The sequence below is a fragment of the Pogona vitticeps genome, chromosome ZW-PAR, assembly GCF_051106095.1.
Source record: "Pogona vitticeps strain Pit_001003342236 chromosome ZW-PAR, PviZW2.1, whole genome shotgun sequence".
Taxonomy (NCBI): Eukaryota; Metazoa; Chordata; class Lepidosauria; order Squamata; family Agamidae; genus Pogona; species Pogona vitticeps.
In genome coordinates, this window is record NC_135800.1 from 11,195,288 (window position 1) to 11,216,624 (window position 21,337).

Genomic DNA, 21,337 nt, shown 5'->3' on the forward strand with positions numbered 1-21,337 from the left:
GGGCTAATGGGAGTTGTAATCTCAGATTGCTAGCAAGTGCGAGGTTGCTTACCCTCAGAGGAGGAATGTCAGCGGCTGCCTTATAAATGTTCCAGACCCTCCCTCGCTCTTGCTCCGGTTGTTCTCAGCCGTGGGTCCCCCCCCCAGAGGATCTTGGACTGCCGCTCCCAGAAATCCTGGCTAGCACAGCGAGCAGTGAAGGCTTCTGGGAGTCACAGGACACAAAAACATCCAGCGGCCCCAGGTTGGGGGAACCACCGGTCCAGCCACCCCTCCGAGGGCAGCCACTGTTCTTGGTGGTCCCAGGAACTAGCCTAGCCTGGCCCTGCCTGGGCTTCCCGGAGGGGGGGGATCTCCCATCCAAGATTTGCTTGGCCAGATCCTGCTTGGCGGCCCCAACCGGAAGCGGTTGGGCGCCTTGGACCCGATACGGTGGTCTAGCACCGTCGTAGCCGATCGGAAATGGGGAGGACGGGGCTTTCCAGATATGACGGGACTACAGTTCTCGTCCTCCTTTGAGCCTTCGTTGCATTGGATGGGGATGGTGGGATCTGCAGTCCAGCATCATCTGGAGGAGCACGTGGTGCTCGTTGCCAGGGTACGCCAGGGCAGGGCATGCCATCTTTGGGGATAGGAGACGGTCCGGAGCCCTGGGCGCTCTCGACAGATCTGCCCTGTTTGCGCTTCTTCCAGCCTGTGGGTTTAACGCTCGCTTCCACCCTGTTCCCGCAGGCCTACGAAAGGGGGCTGCAGCCCCGCATCCTCATCAACAGCGCCGGCTACAAGATCCTCACCTCCCTGGATCAGTACCTGGAGCTGATCAACAGCAACCTGCCTGGTGAGTCTCTCCTGGATTCCTTCGGGAAGAAGGCAGCGGAAGCCCCTTGAGCCGTGCTCCCCAACCCTTGGGTCCCCCAGATGCTCTTGGACTACCACTCCCAGACCTCCGGGCCAGCACAGCTGGTGGCGAAGGCTTCCCGGAGTGGTGGTAGTCCAAGAAGATCCAAGTTGCCCAAGGTTGGGAACCACCACTCTTGACGCTTGATTTCATGAGGGTGGCCAGTCCGCTCCAGGTTTTGACCCCTCACTTTAAAGAGCTATCCAGGGTGCTGAATCCATGGCTGTGAGAGCCTCCAACGTGGTGAAGAAGCCCCTTGAAGGTTCGGAGTGAAACCAGGAGGGGACTGCCCGACACCCTGCCCCAGGAAATTGGTCCCACAACTGCCTCAACGGCTCCTTTCCAGAACGTTCAAACTTTTCTGCACCGTCTTCTTTCCCACCCCTTTACAGCACATGGTCCCCTCTTGTTTTTTCTCCGCTACCCTGTTCACAGATGAGAAGACCTTTATGAAGCTGGGACCTCCCACTCCCTTTTTTCTTTCTCCCCAATTTGAAGGCACCAGAAGGATTGTTCCTCCCTTCTTGAACTCCCTTGAGGTTTGGCTCAGCGAGTTCGACCTGGGCGTCGGAGGGCTGGGTGGGGAAGATGCGTCGCTCGGGTAGGTTGGCCAGAGGCCTCCTTGAAACGCCTCCGTGCCCTCCGAACACCCTTCGGACTTGTGGAGACGGAAACAAACCAGCTGCACAGCTCGGCTGTGAATCACCAGCTCTGGGACAAGCGGTGTGTTTTCACCAGGTAGTAACACACAGTGTCAAGCGACCGTGGCTGATGGGTGGGGTAGTATCGAGGAGTTATTTTCAGCAGCTGCCCGAGGTGGAAAGGCATGTTTGTTTGGACAGAAAACCAGCACGGCAGGTCCTGGCTCCAGAGACTGAAGCCATCCTGTCACCAGAGCAGGGGATCCCTCCTTGGGTCCCCGGGTGCTCTTGGACTACAACTCCCAGACGCCTTTGCCACGGGCCAGGATTCCTGGGGGTTGTGGTGCAAGAACCTTTGGGGACCCAAGGCGGGGAAGAAAGTGGGGGGCATAACTGTCCAAAAAGGCAGCATGCGCCCCGAAGCGCAAACCAAGAGAGAAAGCCAGGATTGGGTCCAGTCCCGGCAGCCACATAGACATTTGGCGGCGGGGGGGGGGATAGGCCAGCCCCACACGCAACCAGCAGTGACTTAGGAGACGTGGTCGGATCAGAGACTCAGATGTGGGGTGGCTTTGCTTTGGCCGTTTTTACTGCAGTCCCCTTGGGAGCAGCTTAAGTGGGTCTGTAGAGGAAACCACCTGTGCCCCCCCCCCTTTGACCTCACCTGATGGAGAGAGACATTTTAATCCACCCCACCGGAGGGGGAAGTCCACCGTCCATGCCTTCGACTGGAGCGGCTGCCCCCGCAGTGAAGCAGAACAGTCTGTAACGCCTGCTGGCCTAGGATGGGGGGGGGGGAGGACCTTTCCGGGTGTGGATGTCTGTGTTTTGAACGGCCTGCATCTCTGCGGTGCCCGGCCAGATGAAGCCCTCGTAGGGTCTCGTATGTGCCCTGACCTTTGGGTTTCCGACGAGAATGAACCAAAGAAAGGTGAAGTCCAAAGCCACCTTCCAAAGAGGATGGAAATGCAGTCTGGGAAAATCCCCAGGGTCTCCGTCTGATGTTTTCGGGGTGAAGTCACTGCCTCCCAGTCATCCCAAATCTTGAACGGGAGCAGAAGAGTTGAAGCTAAGATGGTCACCCACTATTGTAGGTTCACCGACGTTGGTGGACTTCAACTTCCAAAATCCTGGACTGGTCGGGCTGTCTGGGAGTGGACGTTCAACACCTCCCGGATAGTCCAAGTGTGAGATTCAGCCTCCTCCTTCATCAACATGTGGTTCTTAGAGCAGCAGCCGCCTTAACCCTCTAAGCTTGGCTCAAATCCTTTCGGAAAAGGAGATATCACCACTTCTTGAGGCAGGAAGTTCCGCCGGTCGTAGCCCTCGTGTTGTGCCTTTAGCCCGGGGCTTAATGGGGTGCTCTGGCTGGAGACTGCCCGCCCGAAAGATGAGCGTTCTGGGCCTCCCATGGGAGCAAAAGGCCGTGACTTGGCCACCTTGTGCAATACGGATTTAGCTTGAGGGAAGCTGGGCTGACAGGATGGCCACCTGCTTCCGTCTGCTTATTCCAGAGGTTTCCAAGTCTCCCAAATGTTCTGGCTTCCCTTTTTCTTGACCTCAAGGTTGTTGGCAGTCAGCAGTTGCATCCGGGAAGAACGACCGGGCTGTGGATTTGCTGGCCCTTGGAGATCAGGGGCAGGCAGGTCTCCTGGCCTCCGGCGTCCTGCTCCTCCAGCAGCATCGTGGCGAGAGCCGGCTGCGTTGCACCAACCCCCCCCACACACACACACACTTTTGATTAAACCGGAGGCTCCAAATTCGGTCCTTTTTTGCTGGATGGATGTGCAAGCTTGTTTCAGAGTCGTCCTCCTCTTCTCCCCTGGGAGCAGAAGCGGTTGCCGCGTGGCCCTCCACATGTGGCTGGACGGCCACCCTAGCTGACATGGCCAGTGATGAGGGACGCTGGGCATTGTAGTCCAGCTGGAAGGCTGTCGGTTTTCCCAGTCCCTGAATTAAAAGGCCCACCAGCACCTCTTTCCTGGTCATAACATGCTGCTTAAAATCTGGATCTCATTTCCAAGTATCTGCTGCTTTCCATGTGCCGTATTGATCGGCAGTCTTCACAACAACCCTGCGAGGCAGCCTAAGAGGGAGGAAAAGGCTGACATTTCAAGGCGGGATCACACCACAGGCGGTGAAATCACCCTTACGAGGGGCAGTGCAGTGTAGTAGTTAGAGTGTCAAACAAGTAATAATAGTAATAATAATAACAATAACAATGATGGCGATGATGATGATGATGATGATCACATGCCATGAAGTCAGTTCTGACCTTCCTGATTTTCCAGGAATACTCAGGGGAGTGGCTTGCTATTTCCTTCTTCCGGGGACATCCTACGGAATGGTGCGGCTTTTGCCCAAGGCCAGCTGGGCTGTCTCTCCTCCCAGGAGGCCCCATGGGGGGAATCGAACTCCAGTTGTGGGAGGAAAAGGGAGGCAGAGCGAGAGGCTGAGAGGGTTGCCTGGGCCAGAGAGCGCCTGCCTTGCTTCCCTTCCTGGCCCGGTCGGGCAAAGGTGCCCTTTCCGAGGTGGCCCCAGTGAGTAGCCAGGTCACCGCTGAAGGTCTCTAGAAGGCGTTGGCTTTCCAGAGCGTTGTTCCCCGAGTGGAATCGGTCTTCCTGGTTTGACATTTTATATGATGGCGAGTAGGAGACGGGTTTTGCTTTTCCCTTTTTCTTTTAATGCGTCTGGACAGCTTGCAGGATCCGGGAAACCCTGTCCGGTGGGAGAGACGTTTTAAAATCAAATGATTACTGAAAACCTCTTTCTTTTGTCTGCTTAGGTCCAGCCCCCAAATCGGGCAGCGCCTCCGTCTTGAAATGCCCCACGCAGTTCCCCCTCATCCTTTGGCACCCCTACGCGCGCCACTACTACTTCTGCGTGATGACCGGCAAGGAGCAGGAGAAGTGGCGCGCGGTTTTCCAGGACTGTGTGCGCCACTGCAACAATGGTGAGCCTCTCTCTCTCTCTCTCTTTCTCTCTCATGAAGGATTGTTTCCTTTCCACTTTCGCCTTCTGCTCCGGAGTAACTTTCTACTAGGGTGTGACCACCACCTTCCAGTACACTTTCATTCTGGAGTTTCCCTTTAAACATTGTTTTTCTGTCATAAGGACTAGGGACTTGGGATCCTTCTTTAAATGGCAGTAAAGCCTAGAATTCTCAGCTCCTCACTGCCCTTTTCACGATCCCTGCCCTGTTTTCTTTTTTCTTTTTTTTAAGCGGTAGCCTTTGAGAGTTAGCTTGCTGAAGGTGTGTGTGTGTGTGTGTTTCTGTTTCATGCCATTGGGATGGTGGATGATTTACACCTTGGCTCAAGATGGCTGGATGCCACCATCTTCTACCTGGTTGCGTAACTGGCTGCCCAGGGCGGGCGGTGGAGAGGTCAGAGCTGGTCTCCCTGGGCTGTAGGTGTTCCTCATAAAATGTCTCTACGCCGCCCTTTTCCAAAGGATTCGCCTGCCCTCCTCCGCGTCCCAAATTAAAAATGCCACCCGTCTCCTTTTGATGGCATTTCGTCCTCCTTTTGAACGTTCACTGAGTTTCTTTCCTGGTGTCGTTGACGGCCCTCCAGGCCTGAGCCTGATTTGCCCAGACTTGGCCGGTTCACCGTCCTGGGATGAGAAGCCAGCAGAAGGACCAGGGCCCTTCTCTCGAGGCGGGCAGAAGCGTTTTGGGAGGGGGCGGCCAGCCAGAGCCCCTGAAAAGGGAGGGCCTGGCAGTTGGGCGCCAGAAGAACGCAAAGGACAGCAAGAGCAGGCGCCGGATAGCAGGAGGATGGGAAGGGGAAGCCAAGAACGAAGCGCCGGAGGCACCCGGGGGGCCAACCCAGCGACTGGAAGGCTTCCTCCAAAGAGGGTCTGCATCACGTTTAGAGTGGATTTTCTCCCCTGCGGTTTTGAAGCCCTGGGCTCTTCACCCACAGAAGCTAGACTGCCCGCAGGCAGGGTTTGCGGGTTGTAGGTTTCTTATTGTAATGTTTCTTGAAGGAATTTGCCCAAGCTCTTTGGGGTGACCGAATGGGGCAGTGGTGGAACGTTTTCTCCGGTGGCATTCTGTGCCTGCCAGGCGTGGGCTGGGCCCATCAGCCGTGAGCAGGCGAAACCATCCGCCTGGCTTTTGGAGCCGTCCAGACCCCACGGTCGAAGGGGAGGAAACCAGCCGAGTTCCTTCCTCCGGCTTCCACCCAGGCCCCAATCGTTCCCCCCCCCCAAGGCTTAGAGGTTGGAGGGACAAGGGGAGAGGGAGGAAAGGAATGGCGCCTGCTTTCCTGGGCGGGCGCTGGTGGTTGCCCATGGAGGGCCGTGACGTCGGACGTCTCCGGATCGACCTGTCAGAATCTGGGATATTTACCTCTGAGGCTCCGGCTCACAACCTTCCTTTCCCTGGATGCGAGCCATAAGTTGCCACTGCCACGCTCTTAAGCAGCAACGAAACCCTGGTTTTCTCCGGAGGGGGGGGCTTTCCTGTCGCCAGTCCCGCTGCAGCCTCCCCTCCCCGGGTCTAGCATTAAAACCAGCGGGCCCTCCCTTTCAGAGAAATGCCTTGAGCCTGCCTCCCCAGTGGCTTTCTCACCCCCTGTTTCTCTCCCTGCCCGTTCGGGGTTTGCACAGGGAAAGGTTGCCTTCTGCTCTTTGATTTTTTCCTCCTTCCCTTCCCCAGGCGGAGTGGCTTGCATTCCTGCTGTCGATCTTGTGCTGCCACCGCCTTAGGCCTTTGTTCCTTGAATCCGCCCCTCTCTTGGCTCAACGCCCTCTTGCTCTGAAGGGCCTTCTCGGATTCTTATGGGGAGAGAAGCGGAAGGGAAGCAGGGCCAGGCATCCCCAGTCCCGCCCCCTTCAAGCTTCTAGTCCTCTTGACCAGAGCGATTCCCCGAGTCTCTGTTGGCTGTGAAGCTCTCTGGGGCGGCCCTACAGAACCTTTTTCCTTCCCTGCCTTTTATTAGGTTCCGGAAGCCCTGTGCTCTTTGGCAGTTGTCCTGCCGTCACTTTATTTTTAGCCGCCCCAGCTCTGCCCCAAAATTGGCAATTTCCTTTTTTAGAGCCCTGTCTTCCGCCGACAGTCAGCCTCCCGACAGAAATCTTCCTTTGGCGCTTCTAACCCGGATCTCTAGAGCCAGTGGCTGGACTCTGGCCTAGATCATTTAAAACTCTCTCCTGCACATCTGCCCAACTTTCTGAGTTCCATCGGTCTCGGGCGTTATGTGCCTGCATTGACAGCGGGACCAGAGGCCCCCCACTCTGGCCTCTGGTTCCCCTTCCTGCAGACGAACCGACCCTCTCGGCTATCCGCTGGGCCCGAGGCAACCCAGGACGTGCCACGGAGCCGAGGCGCAGAGAGGGGCCCTAGGGGTCCTGGGGGGGCGATGACCCCTTCTTCCTGCCCCAGGTTGCCAAAAGAAGGGATGTGAGCGGGGTCTTCTCCTCTGCCCTTTCCAGGAATCCCCGAGGACTCCAAGGTGGAAGCCCCGGCCTTCACAGATGCTGTCCGCATGTACCGCCAGTCGAAAGAGCAGTACGGGACGTGGGACATGCTGTGTGGCAATGAAGCCCAGGTGAGTCTCGGGGAGCCCAAGCCGGCCTGTCCCACGACAGGGAGAGCAGGGAGGGGAACCGAGAGAGGGTCCGGCGAGGGGTGTGTGTCCCCAAATGGAAGACATCTTTGGTGGTGTGAGGACGTGGAGTGGATCCACCTGCAGGTTTGTGGCTCAACTCCAACGGCCGGGTCACCCTCGTGTCAAGGTGCAAGCCTTCGGGGCAAATTGACGCGAATCCCAGAGAGGCCCGTGGCAGATCTGGGCAGACCCACCTCTCCGGAAGTCCCCTCGGGGTCTCCTTTTGCTTGGGGCTTGGGGGCAGGGAAGACTCGCCACGGGGAGGACGTTTTGGCCATGGGACCAATCCCATGGAGGGGGTGGGGGTTCTTCCCCACTGGAAACCCATTCGGTTGGGCCCCCTGCCGCCCGCCCTGCCAAAGGCGGGATGCCCATTCCTGTCTGAACGGAGCCCTTGCTCCCAGCCTTCTCCCCCCGGTCTCCCTTTGGACGACCTTTCCCATCGCTCCCCAACTGCAGCGGCTCTGCCTAACCTACTTTATAGGGATGGCGTGATGAGGCCCGAGCAGGGAAGAGGAGAGCGCCGTGCACATCCTTGAACTGCGCGGTGCCAAGAAAGGCGACAGAAACCCGTCTCCCCAAATGACGGGCAGTTGTTGCTCTTTGGCCCTCCAGGTCTTGACCAACCTGGTGATGGAGGAGCTCCTTCCAGAGCTGAAGAACATGATCGGGCCGCGGCTGAAGGGCAAAGCCCAGGAGAGGCACCGGGTGTGGATTCAGGTGAGGGCTAACGCTGTGCACCACAACGTCCTTTCCTTTTCTCTGATGAGCCTGTGGAACGCCCTGCCACAAGACAAAGCAAGGCCAACCTATTTAGACTTTCAAGTCACTGGGAGCTTTCCAAACTGAAAAATAAACATGGCCGTGGGTCCCCAGGACCTGGCTTTTATTTTTATTTTTGCACTCCATCCCCTGTAAAATCCAGAGGTGGACTTTCAGTCACTGCGAGTTCTGCTCATTTTTGTTTGCTTGCAATTCAGGGCCATTTCTGGACCTCGTCTGGCCCAGCGCACCTGCTGAGGGCAAGGATTTTGCCCATGGGCCCATTGAAGGCGTGCAGCCCTCTGCCGCACATATTCCCGAAGGTGGTTGTTGATTCGAATCCTCCACTCTGCTGGCTGAAATATTAGACCCCGTGGGGGGGAGGGACTAGGGGTGCAGGTCTCCCCATGGCACCTTGAGCGCTGTGCGGTTTTCTTCTCATCCTGTGGCTAGTTGTCACTCTTGACGACTCAGGTACGTTGGCTAAGGATAGGTTTGAGAGAAAGCCGGACGCACCTGCCAAGTCAAGCATTTTGGGTCCTTGGTTCTCATCCTGGATTTTCATCTTTCCTCAACAAAGGGGTTTCTGAATGCTTGAACCACAAGTGTCCGCAGCTCTTTGGGCCGGTGGGAGATATTTTGGAATTTAACTTCCTGGTCCCCTTCTGAGCCATGTCTTTCTTCTCTTTCCAACCTGAAGTTTACATGGAATTAAAAAAAAAAACAGTTGTTCCTTCTCATCTTTTAAAATCCTCTGTCATTCCCAGGCATATCATCTCCCTCTTTTCTTCCCCCTCCCCCTCCCCGAAAAAAGGGACATTTGTTCAGGCGCTCCCGCTCCTCCTTCTCCAGGCTATGTTTAGTGCGTACGTTTTTAGCTCACCGGAAGATAATTTTGACTCCAAATGTCAACCTTTGGGTGGGAGAGGAAAATCTCTCTGTGTCTTTATTATTTTTATTATTTGAAAAAGCAAAATAAGTATTTCTATGTGAGCCCTTTTAAAAACAGCTAAGCAGAACCTTCTTTTAAAAGCAAATATTGGACTCAACAAGCTTCTTAACCTTCTCAAATATTGTTGCCGTGAAATGATATGATGCCTTTTGGTACACAGGTATCTCTCACCAGTGGGGGTGTGGGGTGGGGATCTAGAGGAATATGAGAATTGTAGCTAAACAACTTTTATGTCATTTCCAGCTTTGGAATTCAGTCCTCCAAAATTCAAGTGTGAAATTTTAACAGCTTGAGGGAAAAGAGGCTAAGCACAAATCAGAAGAGGGATCGACCTTAGAACAGGAAAGGGGGAACATGTAACCTTCTGGACCTGGCTGGACTACAACTCCCATCCTTTGGCTAGTCTGGCCAGGGCTGGGGGACATGGACGCCCAACATCAGGAGGGGCACATGATGCCCTTTTCTAGATCATAGCAAATGTGATTAAACACAGCCACATGTGTAAGCTGTAAAGTTTGGAAAGCCTACTCTTCGGACTACAGTTTCCAGTATCCTCAACCCAGCATGGCTGTGACTTCTGGGTGTTGTAGTCCAGACAACTGGTGTTTGGAGTCTCTTGATTGTGGATGCCTTTTCCTCCTAGAGGCCTGATAATAAAATATTAAATTCTTAACCACGAGAACTGTTGGATCGCTCAGTGGTTGAGGGCTCTGTCTGCGGGCCTCTTTGACCGCGGCTGGGCTGGATGATCCGTAGGGGTCCCTTCTGGCTCTACCATTTCTAAAATGATGATGACGACAAACCCTACCCCATGGGGGTGGGTGTCTATATCTGTCTCCTGCTTCTCTCCCAAAACGGTTCCTCCTTTTTCCAGGTCTCCGATGCTGTGTACAGGATGGTTTATGACCAGACGAAAGCCCGCTACGAGGCGGCGGTGGTCGAATGCGAACTTCAGACGCCCAGTTTGCAAAGCACCATCCGCACCGATATGGACCAGATCATCCAATCCAAGGAGCACCTGGCCAGCAAAATCCGAGGTAGGCGGCCGAGCGCCGCTCCCAGCGGGCCATTCTGGAGCCCTGTCTTCTCCTGTGCAGAATCCCCCAGTTCTGTAACTGGAAAAGGAGAAGACTCCGGCTGGATTGGACCCAGAGCCTATCTAGGGAGTGGGCAACTGTGGTTCTCCAGATGTATTTTTTGAGGGGTGGGGGGAGTGGGAGGGGTTCAAACGTCCACCTCTCCTTGCCAGCCTGGTCAGAGGTGAGGAATTAGGGAAGCCACGGTCCAGGAGATACCAGTGCGGGTCCATTTGCCCGCCCTTGGCCCGCCTTAGTTTCCCCCGTGGCTGAGTAGCAGGGTGAGCCCAAGAGATTTTGCTGCCCGAGGCGAAGGACAAGAGGCTCATCCTCGCCCGGAGCCAGACCTCGGAGGAGGAGGCATTAGAGGGAGAGTGTGGAGAAATGCCGTAACACTCTCTTTTTCTCTCTTTTTTTTTTTTTTTAATAATTTTATTTTATTTAGAAACAAGGATAGAGGGTACAGAAAGAAAGAGGGGATAGGAAAGGAAAAATAGTTTGGGGGGATAGGAGAGCATAAAGTATAGCATCATCCAATCAATTCATATTACTAATACATATCAACTTTTTGCTTTTTCACAGTTTGATTACCCTCCTGCTTTTATCTTATCATTTAATTTTAATTTTACTCTATGTTATTCCAACATTGTCTGGTAGCTGCTGCCATTTATACAATACATCCCATCTTTCCGTTTCTTTTTGAATTGAACAGTCTTTCAGCCCATCTGACAGAATATCCATTTTTTTCACTTCCCATATTTTCACCATAAAATTATCTGGTTTCAGTATCTCTGCCTCCTTAAGATTTTTGTCATAATGCTTTTTAATTTTGGAAGCTGCATGGGTCACTGGATAACTCTCTACTGCATTCATATTACCTGGTGTCATGTCTAATACAGACGATTCTAAAGTCTGTACAACTTCATTTAAGTTTTGTTTGGCATCTACTGTCCCCTCTTTCGTCCCTTTCATCAAATTTTCTATTTTGCTAAGACCTGCATTCACTCGCTGGAACCCTGTTAATATTAACCTTTGTATATTAATCTGCCATTCCTTTTCTATTTCTTGCACCACTATTTCAGAACTTTGGGATTGAACAGACCAAGTCTCCATTTGTTCTTTTGAATTTTTGGGGTCCATCTCAGGCTTTGGGGTTTGTTTAAATACCACAATAATCACCCCCTAGAAATCCTTCCACAGTTTCCACAATTTTATCAACAATTCAAACCCCTCATCATAAACCTCCCCTTAGATCTCCCTCCAATCTTTGTCCAAATATTGTAGTATAAAAATCAGCTTTTATCCCAGCAAATACAATATCAATTAGAACCGTGACGCAGTTCTTTCTTCTTCTGAGTTCAGCAGGCTTCTATTATTAAACTCACACGTGGTCACAAACAAAACAACAGTCACAGAGTCTCAGGCTGTCCAGTAGATTGTCCTTGGAGCTCGTCTTGTGATCTTCATTAACCCCTTAATGCTCCTTAGTCCAGTTGGCCACGTCGGCTCCTTCTCCCGAAAACCACCAGATTCTATTATTTATAGTTCATAAAGTCCAGAGAAGGCAAAGAGTAATGTGTCCCAGCACACTGCATCCACCGAAGTCTCTTAAATCCAGTCAGATGGTGTTGCTGTCTGGGATTCTTCTCCAGAAACATAAGATTTATTTTTCCATCTCAGACTCTCGGCTTTAGAATCAGCCTGGCGTTTTAATAGTTCACTTGGAGAAGCTTAGTTTCGCTTTTGAGTCAGACTGATAAGATAAACCCGCCGCTGCATTTATTCTTCTGCCAAATATTTTCATTCTTATTTCAGCTTAATGAGGCTGTTTCATAAATCAGAGGCTTCGGCTTACTTACTTGTTATATATTTTTAGTTTATATTGATTGCTCTCCTCTCCCCCGGTAAAGGGTTCCTCGCGGCTCAGTGCCAAAAAATGGCGCCCGCTCCAGTCTGTGCACGGTGATTTCTTCAGAAGAAAAAAGTCCGGGTCTGCCTCCCTTTCTTCTCCTTCTGCTGCTCACCATCTGCTTCAGAGAGACTTCTTCTAGACTCTCCTTTGATCCCCATTTCAAAAAGGGGATCCTGGACCGGAGGGTTCCAGCTTTTCCAGAGAGAGCTCCTCTCTGGAGTTGCTGGCAGCACCGCAACAAAGCCCCCGAGAAATGCCGTAACACTCTCAGAGATCCCTCACGGTCAAGGAATTAGGGAAGCCACGGTCCAGGAGATACCAGTGCGGGTCCATTTGCCCGCCCTTGGCCCGCCTTAGTTTCCCCCGTGGCTGAGTAGCAGGGTGAGCCCAAGAGACTCTCAGATATCCCTCACGGTCAAGCCAAGAGCGGAACAGGGGCTTCTTCCTTCTCGAGGTCTTCAGAATTTGTCCAAAGGGGTCTTCAGACCGAGGGGCCGAGACTCCTCTTGCCAAGCACGGCCTTCGTGGAGGGCAAGCACAGGAGAACGGGTGGGCGCTTGAGAAAGAGGCCAGCGACCCACCTGAGGCTTCAGACCCTTCGGCTTCCAGGGATCTTAAGGAGCAAGCATCCCAATTAGGGAGCTGTTTTCCGGGGGGTGAATGCTTATTCACAAATGGGCCAGACTGGAGGCAGGCAGGAGAAAAGCGACCTTTCCCGCGAGGAGAAGCATGTTTGGACTCCTTGCCCTTCCCTCCCTGTGAGGAGGAAACAAACAAGCCCGCTCACCCTTAGTTCTAAGGTTCCTTTCTTTTCTTTCAACACGTCCTTTCCCAGCCTCGGTCTTTTCCAAAGCCGAGATCTGCGTCCGGAACCACGTCCAGCCGTACATCGCGTCCATCCTGGAGGCTCTGATGACCCCCACCAGCCAGGGCTTTGCTGAAGTGCGGGAGGTCTTCTTCAAGGAGGTCACGGACATGAACCTGAACATTGTCAATGAAGGCGGGACGGAGAAGCTCGGAGAGGTTCGGAGGACGGACCGCCCGGGACCTTCGGGACGGGAGGATGTGGGGGGGAGGGGGAGCTTATTTGGACTGGACTCCATACAGGGCCCCAAACCGGTCCGGCCAAAGAAGGTGGCTCTCTCAGGAAGAAGGGCAGAGGGGGCCAATCGGAGCTCTGGAAGGGAGCAGGCTGTGCTGCCACTTTCTGTTGCAGCGCCCTTGGTCTTGCGAAGGCCTCGATGTCAGGCCGCTTACCTGTGTTGTTGTCTCCCTTTCTCTCCCCTCCATTCTCCCTCAAAAGTATATGGAGAAGCTTTCCCAGCTGGCCTTCCACCCAGTCAAGATGCAGTCCTGCTACGAGAAGATGGACCAGTTGAAGCTGGAAGGCCTTCAGCAGAGGTTTGACGTGTCCAGCGCGTCGGTGTTCAAGCAGAGGGCCCAGATCCTGATGAGGCAGGTAAGGAAGGCCCTGCCCTGAAGAAGGCCCTTCCTGGGCCGGCTGCCAAAAGCAACAGTTCTCGGGGAGGGAAGCGTGGCCCTCCAGATGTTTCTAGGCCAGGCCAGCATCTGGAGGATCTCCTCCGGTGGCCACTCTCCACCCCTTCCTCAGCATCGCTACGGCCCCGTTCGGTCCTTGTCAAACTAGCTCCTCTTGGCCTGCTCCAGATCTTCTCTCTCCTCAAACGGAAGCCAGAAACGTTTTGCCCACCATCCTGGCGCCTTTTGGGGGGCCACGACCCACCAACTCCAGTCTCGATCAGAGGCCAGTTGTCAGACAACTGAAGCCACAACCCGGCGGGCATCCTAGATGTCTTCTTATTTGCTTGCTTGCTTTCAGGAAAGGTGAACTAAAGACACCCACCCCATAATAAGGCCTTTATTATCGGGCTTGAGGATGCTTTTGCCTTCTTGAGTTTGGTTGGCTCGGGCAAGGCATAGGTTGCCAGCGCCCCCTACTGGCTGAAAGGCTGTTGGCAAAATGTTTTCTGTCTTGCTTATTCTATTTTGGGGATGGTGGCGATCCAGGAACCCTTTCCCCTCTGTCCCCGCCCACCCGCAGCCATTCCCCCTTTCCCCAACCCTTGGCCATACCGTGTTGGGTGCAGCTTCACCCTTTCTCCTCCACGCACACCCTGGTCAGGACAAGCTCTCTTCCCTCCCTGTGCTGCTCTGCCATCGCTAGGGAAAAGCGGGCAGAGTGGGTGCCCTTCAACCCGGCCGTCTCCAGTCCCACCTCCTCCAGGGGTGACGGGTTAGATCTCCCCAGCATCCTGAGCTAGCCACAGCCTGGCTGACTGTGGAGCAGGAGATCTGTAGTCCATCACATTCCAGTTTTCCCTTGACCCTTCTTTGATCAAGACTGGGGAAGGTGCGATCCTCTCTCTGCTGGAATCCCATGTCCATCATCCCCAGCGTCATGTCCCAGTCTAACAGTATCTGGAGGTGCCCCCCCCGTTTCCATGCTCTGAACTTCCACCTCTAAACATGCTCCCTTGGGCATCTCTCGCCACTCTTCCCAACTATGGTGGGTCAGTAGGCGCTTGACCGCCATCTTTCCTAGCAGATCTTCTCTGACAGGACTGTTTTTGGTTTCCCCCCCTTTTTTCTAATTTTTTAATAACGGGTGTCGTTGCAGCAAATGGACGATACAGTCTACACCTTTGAGACGCTCCTCCATCAGGAGCTGGGGAAGTCGTTGAGCAAAGACGACCTGTGTAAAGCCATCCAGCGCATCCTGGAGCGCGTGCTCAAGGTAAGGCGGCTTGCTGTCCACTCCCTCCCTGCCAGTCGCGCTCAGTTGTTTTTTTTTTCCTGCGAGCGATGGTAGATTTCGAAGATTCAGAAGCACTGTGCGTTGCAAGCCATGGGTCCGTCATGGGAGGTTCTGCTCTCCGCCAAAGGCAGGTCCCAGGTGTCGCTAAAGGGCCCCACTTGCCTCTCTAAGAACAACCTGGGTGGCGTTTGAACCGAGGTCCCAAAGGGAGCTTGGAAAGACACAAAGATTTAAACCATTAAATGTGACCATCAATACTTTTGCATCAAAAGGCAAGCAAACCAAGCGTTGCCTCTAAAGCAGTGGTTCCCATCCTTGGGTCCCCAGATATTTTGGGGCGACAACAGTTAGTTAAAAGGAGCCAAAAGCCCTGGTGGTTCAGCCCTGTGTTCTTTGGTATCCGTCTTTTTTTGCCTCTGAAATCTCTCCCCAGTGATGCGATGTAATACTGTAGCATTCACTTGATGTAATAGCATTCCCTCTTCCCTTCTCTTAGAAATACGACTACGACAGCAGCACGGTGCGGAAGAAGTTCTTTAGGGAAGCCCTCCTACAGATCACGATCCCTTTCTTGCTGAAGAAGTTGGCGCCCACCTGCAAAGGGGTAAGGAAGGAAGGAGTTGATGATTGATAGAAGGAAAGGAAGGAAGGAAGGAAGGAAGGAAGGAAGGAAGGAAGGAAGGAAGGAAGGAGTTGATGATGGATGGAAGGAAGGAAGGAAGGAAGGAAGGAAGGAAGGAAGGAAGAAAGGAAGAAAGGAAGAAAGAAAGAAAGAAAGAAAGAAAGAAAGAAAGGAAGGAAGGAAGGAAGGAAGGAGCTGATGATGGTTGTTGTGTTCTGAAAGTGGTTCTTCCTAACGTTTCGCCAGTCTCTGTGGCCGGCATCTTCAGAGGACAGTAATCCCCTGACCTTGTGGCTGGGTGGAGTTCGTTGACCTTTTGCACTCTGTGTTTTTGAGAGCTGGGAGCCAGGTTTTGTTGAGTTTCAGACATTCCTCTTTCCGGTTGAAGTTTTGTTGATGCTTGTCATGGGATTACTGCACACAAAAGACCAGCTAATGACACCCATCAACCACAGGGACAGATAATCTCCCCTCCATTATCAAAACAATACATCCACAACAAAACACATTAATCAACCATCTCCTGATTAGGACAGTAGCCTACCTCACAAACTAGCCTTCTCACAGCTATAAATACTCCACCGACTCTCAAGCCTACCCAGAGCACAGTTTGCTGTCCTCTGAAGATGCCGGCCACAGAGACTGGCGAAACGTTAGGAAGAACCACTTTCAGAACACGGCCAAGAAGCCCGAAAAACCCACAACAACCATTAGATCCCGGCCGTGAAAGCCTTCGCGAATACATTGAGTTGATGATGGATGGAAGGAAGCTCCCTAGAGTGGTCTGGTAGTCCAGATAGGCGGGGTATAAATCAAATAAATAAATAAAATAAATAAGGAAGGAAAGAAAGAAGGGGCTGATGATGGATAGAAGGAAAGGAAGGAAGGAAGGAAGGAAGGAAGGAAGGAAGGAAGGAAGGAAGGAAGGAAGGAAGGAAGGAAGGAAGGAAGGAAGGAAGGAAGGAAGGAAGGAAGGAAGGGAGGAAGGAAGGAAGGAAGGGAGGGAGGGAGGGAGGGAGGGAGGGAGGGGGAGGGAGGGAGGGATGCCGGAAGGAAGGAGCTGATGATGGATAAAAGGAAGGAAGGAAGGAAGGAAGGAAGGAAGGAAGGAAGGAAGGAAGGAAGGAAGGGAGGGAGGGAGGGAGGATGGATGGATGGATGGATGGATGGATGGATGGAAGGAAGGAAGGAAGGAAGGAAGGAAGGAAGGAAGGAAGGAAGGAAGGAAGGAAGGAAGGAAGGAAGGAAGGAAGGAAGGAAGGAAGGAAGGAAGGAAGGAAGGAAGGAAGGAAGGAAGAATTTGATGATGCATGGATAGAAGGAAGGAAGGAAGGAAGGAAGGAAGGAAGGAAGGAAGGAAGGAAGGAAGGAAGGAACGAACCATGGGTTAAGCTATTTCTATTGGGAGTGCCAACTGGGCTGCATCATGAACAGCATTTTCAGCCTAGAAACTGAAGGCAAAGGGAGTGATTTTATATATATATATATCCATTATATCATTAAGTGCCCACAGACTGCATCCGTTTTGATGGCAACCCAAGTAGGGCTTTCAAAGTATGTGAGAAAATGGAGGATTTCACCAATAACGCTGCCCCATGGATTCCCGTGCCTGGGCTTTGAACCCAGGTCTCCTGAGCCCTGGCTAGTCTCTCACTGTCTCTGCTCAGACCGCACTGGATGTCGGAGAGGCGCCTTCCCCAGAGGCTTCCTTTTCTGGGGTAGCGTTTGGGCAGGAGAGCAGGCGTGTGTCTCGTGGGTTGTCGGTTCCCAACCATGCCCTTTCTCATGGCAGGATTTATCGAGATTCCAGGAGCTGATCTTTGAAGACTTTGCCCGATTCATCCTGGTGGAGAACACGTACGAGGAGGTGGTGCTGCAGTCCGTCATGAAGGACATAATGATGGGTATGTGGTTGGGTTTGTGAATGGGGCCGGTCCTTCCGTTTGGCAAAGCACGGCGCCCGCCTCGGGCAGCAAGGCCGGTCCCACAGCGAGTTCTGAGAGGAATTCAGATTTTCTTTGTCAAGACTGGAACTCAGCGGCCAAAATCGTGTTGCGCGTAACTTTGGAAATCGCTACAAACAGGCCAGAAAAATATTGGTAAACGATCTCTGGCTCCCTCTTGTGGCCAGTTCTGCTATTTCGCCTTGCCAATAAAACTACCCACAACAATAATGAAATAATAGTTTGGTTGTTGTGGGTTTTTCAGACTCTTTGGCCGTGTTCCGGAGGTTTTTCTTCCTAATGTTTTGCCTGTCCCTGTGGCCGGCCTCTTCAGAGGACAGGAGCTAGAACTCTGTCCGTGATCTGGCAAGACGTTGGGAAGAAAAACCTGCAGAACACAGCCAGACAGCTCGAAAAACCCACAACCACCATCGGATCCCAGCTGCAAAAGCCTTTGAGAATAATAGTTTCTTTGCCACTTATAAATAATAAGGGCATGCCACAAATCTCCTGCTTTAAATGCTTCTAAAGTGCTTTTACATTTTTTTTAAAAAGTAAGTGTTTATTGTGAATAATTTCAGGCATCCTGGTAAGGTTCTCTGGAAGTTGCCATATGGCCACTGGGCCACTTGCTTCTTCTTTGGCTGACAGTGAACCGGTGGCCTTTCTTGTGGGTGTAGTTCTGATCTTTCTGGAGGAGGCCTTAGAGACAATCTGTCTCCCATTCATCAGGCTGCCCTTTCATCCCATCCCCAGAAAGATCAGGACCACACCCACCAGAAAGGTCCATGTTAAGGACTGTTAAGGACCCATGGCAAGGGGCGGAGAAGGATGGGAGAGGTGGGATTTTCACTCACACACCCCAGTCCTTGGTCTAGCTAACCAGCCTATTCAGACCAGGGGGAAGTGAAACTCATTTGGAAGATCTATCCGGGGTACCCTGCCAAGTCTCCTCAGACTGAAGAAGTGAAAGGTTTGAGCCGAATAAGCAAGAAGTCCAGTGGCCATGATGCTGTTGAAAGCAATTTCGTGCTACTTGTCAGTTGGGAGCCTCCCCAAAGCCTGTGGGGACTGAGAGTGTGTTCGCCTTCCCCCCCCCACACCCCACCTGATCCTTCTGTTGGGTTGCTTCCCAGATGAACAAAGAAGGAGCTTAGGGATGGTCTGGAAAGTTAACTTTAGGGCGGCTAGTTCCGTTGCAGGCCAGGTCCCCGTCCTCAGCGAATCTCCCGTTCTTGTCCCTTTCAGCTGTGAAAGAAGCCGCCGTTCAGCGGAAGCACAACCTCTACCGGGACAGCATCGTGATGCACAACAGCGATCCGAACCTCCACCTGCTTGGGGAGGGGACGCCCATCGACTGGGAGGAGGAGTTTGGCTGCCCGGCAGAGGCTGACCCAGCAGAGGAGAAGCAGCGCCGGGCCAAGCAAGTGATGTCGGTCATCCAGGTGGACGAAGGAGCCCCGCCTTACGACGTCGCTTCCCTGGAGGAGGCGATGGAGGCGGACGCTATGGGTCTTTCCCCGGCTCCTCCGACCCCAGGCTCGCCTGAGAGCCTGAAGGAGCTTCGTACGATGTTGGTGAAGGAGTTCCAGGTGGAGACGCCGGTTCCTGCTGCTGAGAAGACGGAGGAGCCCCTCAGCAACGGCACTGTGGTCCAAGAGAACCAGGCCACCCGGGAGCGAGCAGAGGAGGAGAAAGAGGAAGAGGAAAAGGGAGAAGCTGCTCCGAGGGCTGACGGGCACCTCCCGGAAAAGTCTCCCGAGCGCCATGAAAAAGAGGAGGAAGTGCCCGAGGGCACAGCTGTGTCTCCTCTCCCACCTCCTTCCTCGGCGTCTGAGAGGGGAGTCCCCATGGACCACCCCCTGCCCGACGACAAGGAGACGGGAGAGGTGAGGGCGGCAACGGCAGTCTGCGAAGCCAGAAACGAAGCACCCTCGGAGGACAGCCACCGGGCCATGGACGACCACAAGGGGGCACAGACTCAGTTCTAGGCCAGACCCCTTCCCAAGAAGACCGCCCCTTTGCCCGAAGGGCAGACTGGAAGAGGGGACCCTATGGGATACGGGGTGGGGGAGGCCAGGCGAGATGCAGAGGAGTGCCTCAGCTGGCCCAGGAGAGTTGCCATCACCGGGAGGGCCGTAGCTTTCTCTCTTGGAGGTGGGGAGGCAGAAGCCTAGAAATAATATTTCCTGCTGCGAGGGTCTTCTTCCGGCGGGGTCTCGGGAGCCGGACGACCCTTCCAAGCTTCCGTAGCCCCCGACTAGGTTGCTTCCCTGCTCCCCTTCTTGGCACCTTGCTTCATTCTCTCTGCCTTCCATGGCGGCATCGGTTGGGTCACTTGTGTCTCTGCGTCTGGGTTCCCCTTCCCACCCCTTTCGACTGAAAAGATATTTAACCTTGGATACCCAGAGACACGGGCCTTCCCCTGTCTGTGTGGCCAACCCTTTTCAGTCTTTATGCCAAGCTGGCCTTGTCTCCTAACCTAGTTGTGGCTTGAATCCACACCTGCGGCTGCCTCCTTTCTTCTCTCTCCGCCTGACTGAGCCTGCCTGGTTTTTACCCCCCCCCCTTTCCCCCTATGCCATGGCTCCTTTTCTCCTGCCCCAACATTAACTATTACAGGTAGGTCATTGGTTCTCAGCCTTTGGTCCCCAGACTTTCTTGGACTACAACTCCCAGAAGCCTCCACTACTAACTGCGCCTCGTGGCGCAGTGGTTAAAACACTGTACTGCAGCTAAAAAACTGTGCTCACGACCTGGGGTTCAAATCCCCGGTAGCCGGCTCAAGGTTGACTCAGCCTTCCATCCTTCCGAGGTCGGTAAAATGAGTACCCAGCTTGCTGGGGGGGCAATGTGTAGCCTGTATAATTAAAATTGTAAACCGCCTTGAGAGTCCTTGTAGCGCTATGGGGCAGTATATAAGTCCAATAAATAAATAAATAAATAAATAAACTGTGCTGGCCAGGATTTCTGGGAGTTGTAGTCCAAGAACCTCCAGGGACCCAAGGTTGGGAAGCACCCGGGTGGGTGACTCTCTTTTCTCCTTGGTCTCGGCCTGCCCTTCCCGGGGCCAACAGGGAGGTGACTTGATCTGAAATTCCCAAGTTGATGCTTCGGGAAACATGACGGAAAAGCATTCTTTTCCTGCCCTTTCCAAAAGGCTGGAGTTCTAGGAGCTTCTACGGAGAGATCTAGCCATCTTGGCTTAAACATTGAGGCAAATGGAGGGCAGAAAAGATGCATGTGGTTTCAAGCAGGGAGCTATGAATGCCCCAGGATGAAGGCAAAGCTACCAGACGTGTTTTCTCCTTTGACTGTTTTTTTTTGGGGGGGGTGTCTTAAGAGGACTGGAAGGGCTGCAGCTGATTTGCAGGGTGTGAGTGTCCCGGAAATAAGAGGCCACCAGATCCCCTTGTAGATTTAGCTGCCTGTGATTCCCGGGTATTCTTCCCTGTGGCTTTTCCATGAAAATTCATCCCATGTAGGTTTCTACTTTTCTCTCTCTGAAGGTCCTCACCTTGGAGTCCTTCTTCCACGCAGCTCCTGGATGGTGTAAGAGGGATCTGTGTGGTTGTTTGGTATTGAACACAGAAGATGGAGCACGTTGGGTTGCTTTTTCCTGTGCTGACTGTGGGGCAGGAGTGGTTTATCTGGGCAGAGGGAAGCGGGAAACAGGAATCTTCCCCGTCCTTTCTGAACCTTTAGAAACCCCTGGCTGACGGTGGTTCCTGGATGTTTGGTCCTTCAGGAGTCTCTTGGACTTCCACCACCAAAGATTCAGAAGTCCAGGGTTTGAGAGCAGTGGTTTGAGAACATGCTATTTTGGAGAGGATTTTGAGCTGAAATGTCTCGGCGCCATCTCCCAGCCTTGCGCGGTTGGAAGACCCCCATGCCGGAAACGAGAGGGGGGGACCTGCTGTTTGCTGTTTGCAGGTAGAGGTGAGAGAAGGTCTGGCTGCTGCCGCCAAGGGTGAAAGCCTGTTTGGCTGCTGAGGTGGCGTTGAGGAGGGAAGCCCAGCCTTTTCCTTCCACTCTTTTTCTGTGAAACAGGGAGAGACCCGGAGAACACATGAGAAGGTTTTTAGATTGAGTCGCTTCAGCCTTTTTTTATTCCACATTTTTTTCCTATAGGTTGGAGAA

General features: G+C 53.2%; 1 protein-coding gene across 1 annotated transcript in view; it reads left to right on the top strand.

The window, feature by feature from the left end:
- The window catches only part of NIBAN2 (niban apoptosis regulator 2), a 52,112-nt gene extending 32,817 nt beyond the window's left edge, over window positions 1–19,295 (top strand). The window contains exons 4-14 of the mRNA XM_078382776.1: window positions 733–838; window positions 4,325–4,492; window positions 6,979–7,094; window positions 7,770–7,874; window positions 9,743–9,905; window positions 12,692–12,879; window positions 13,160–13,315; window positions 14,495–14,611; window positions 15,129–15,236; window positions 17,047–17,158; window positions 18,446–19,295. Of these exons, the coding sequence (XP_078238902.1) occupies window positions 733–838; window positions 4,325–4,492; window positions 6,979–7,094; window positions 7,770–7,874; window positions 9,743–9,905; window positions 12,692–12,879; window positions 13,160–13,315; window positions 14,495–14,611; window positions 15,129–15,236; window positions 17,047–17,158; window positions 18,446–19,188 (2,082 nt within the window). The 3' untranslated portion in view covers window positions 19,189–19,295. The remainder of the gene's footprint in view (window positions 1–732; window positions 839–4,324; window positions 4,493–6,978; window positions 7,095–7,769; window positions 7,875–9,742; window positions 9,906–12,691; window positions 12,880–13,159; window positions 13,316–14,494; window positions 14,612–15,128; window positions 15,237–17,046; window positions 17,159–18,445) is intronic.
- The last annotated feature ends 2,042 nt before the right edge of the window (window positions 19,296–21,337 follow it).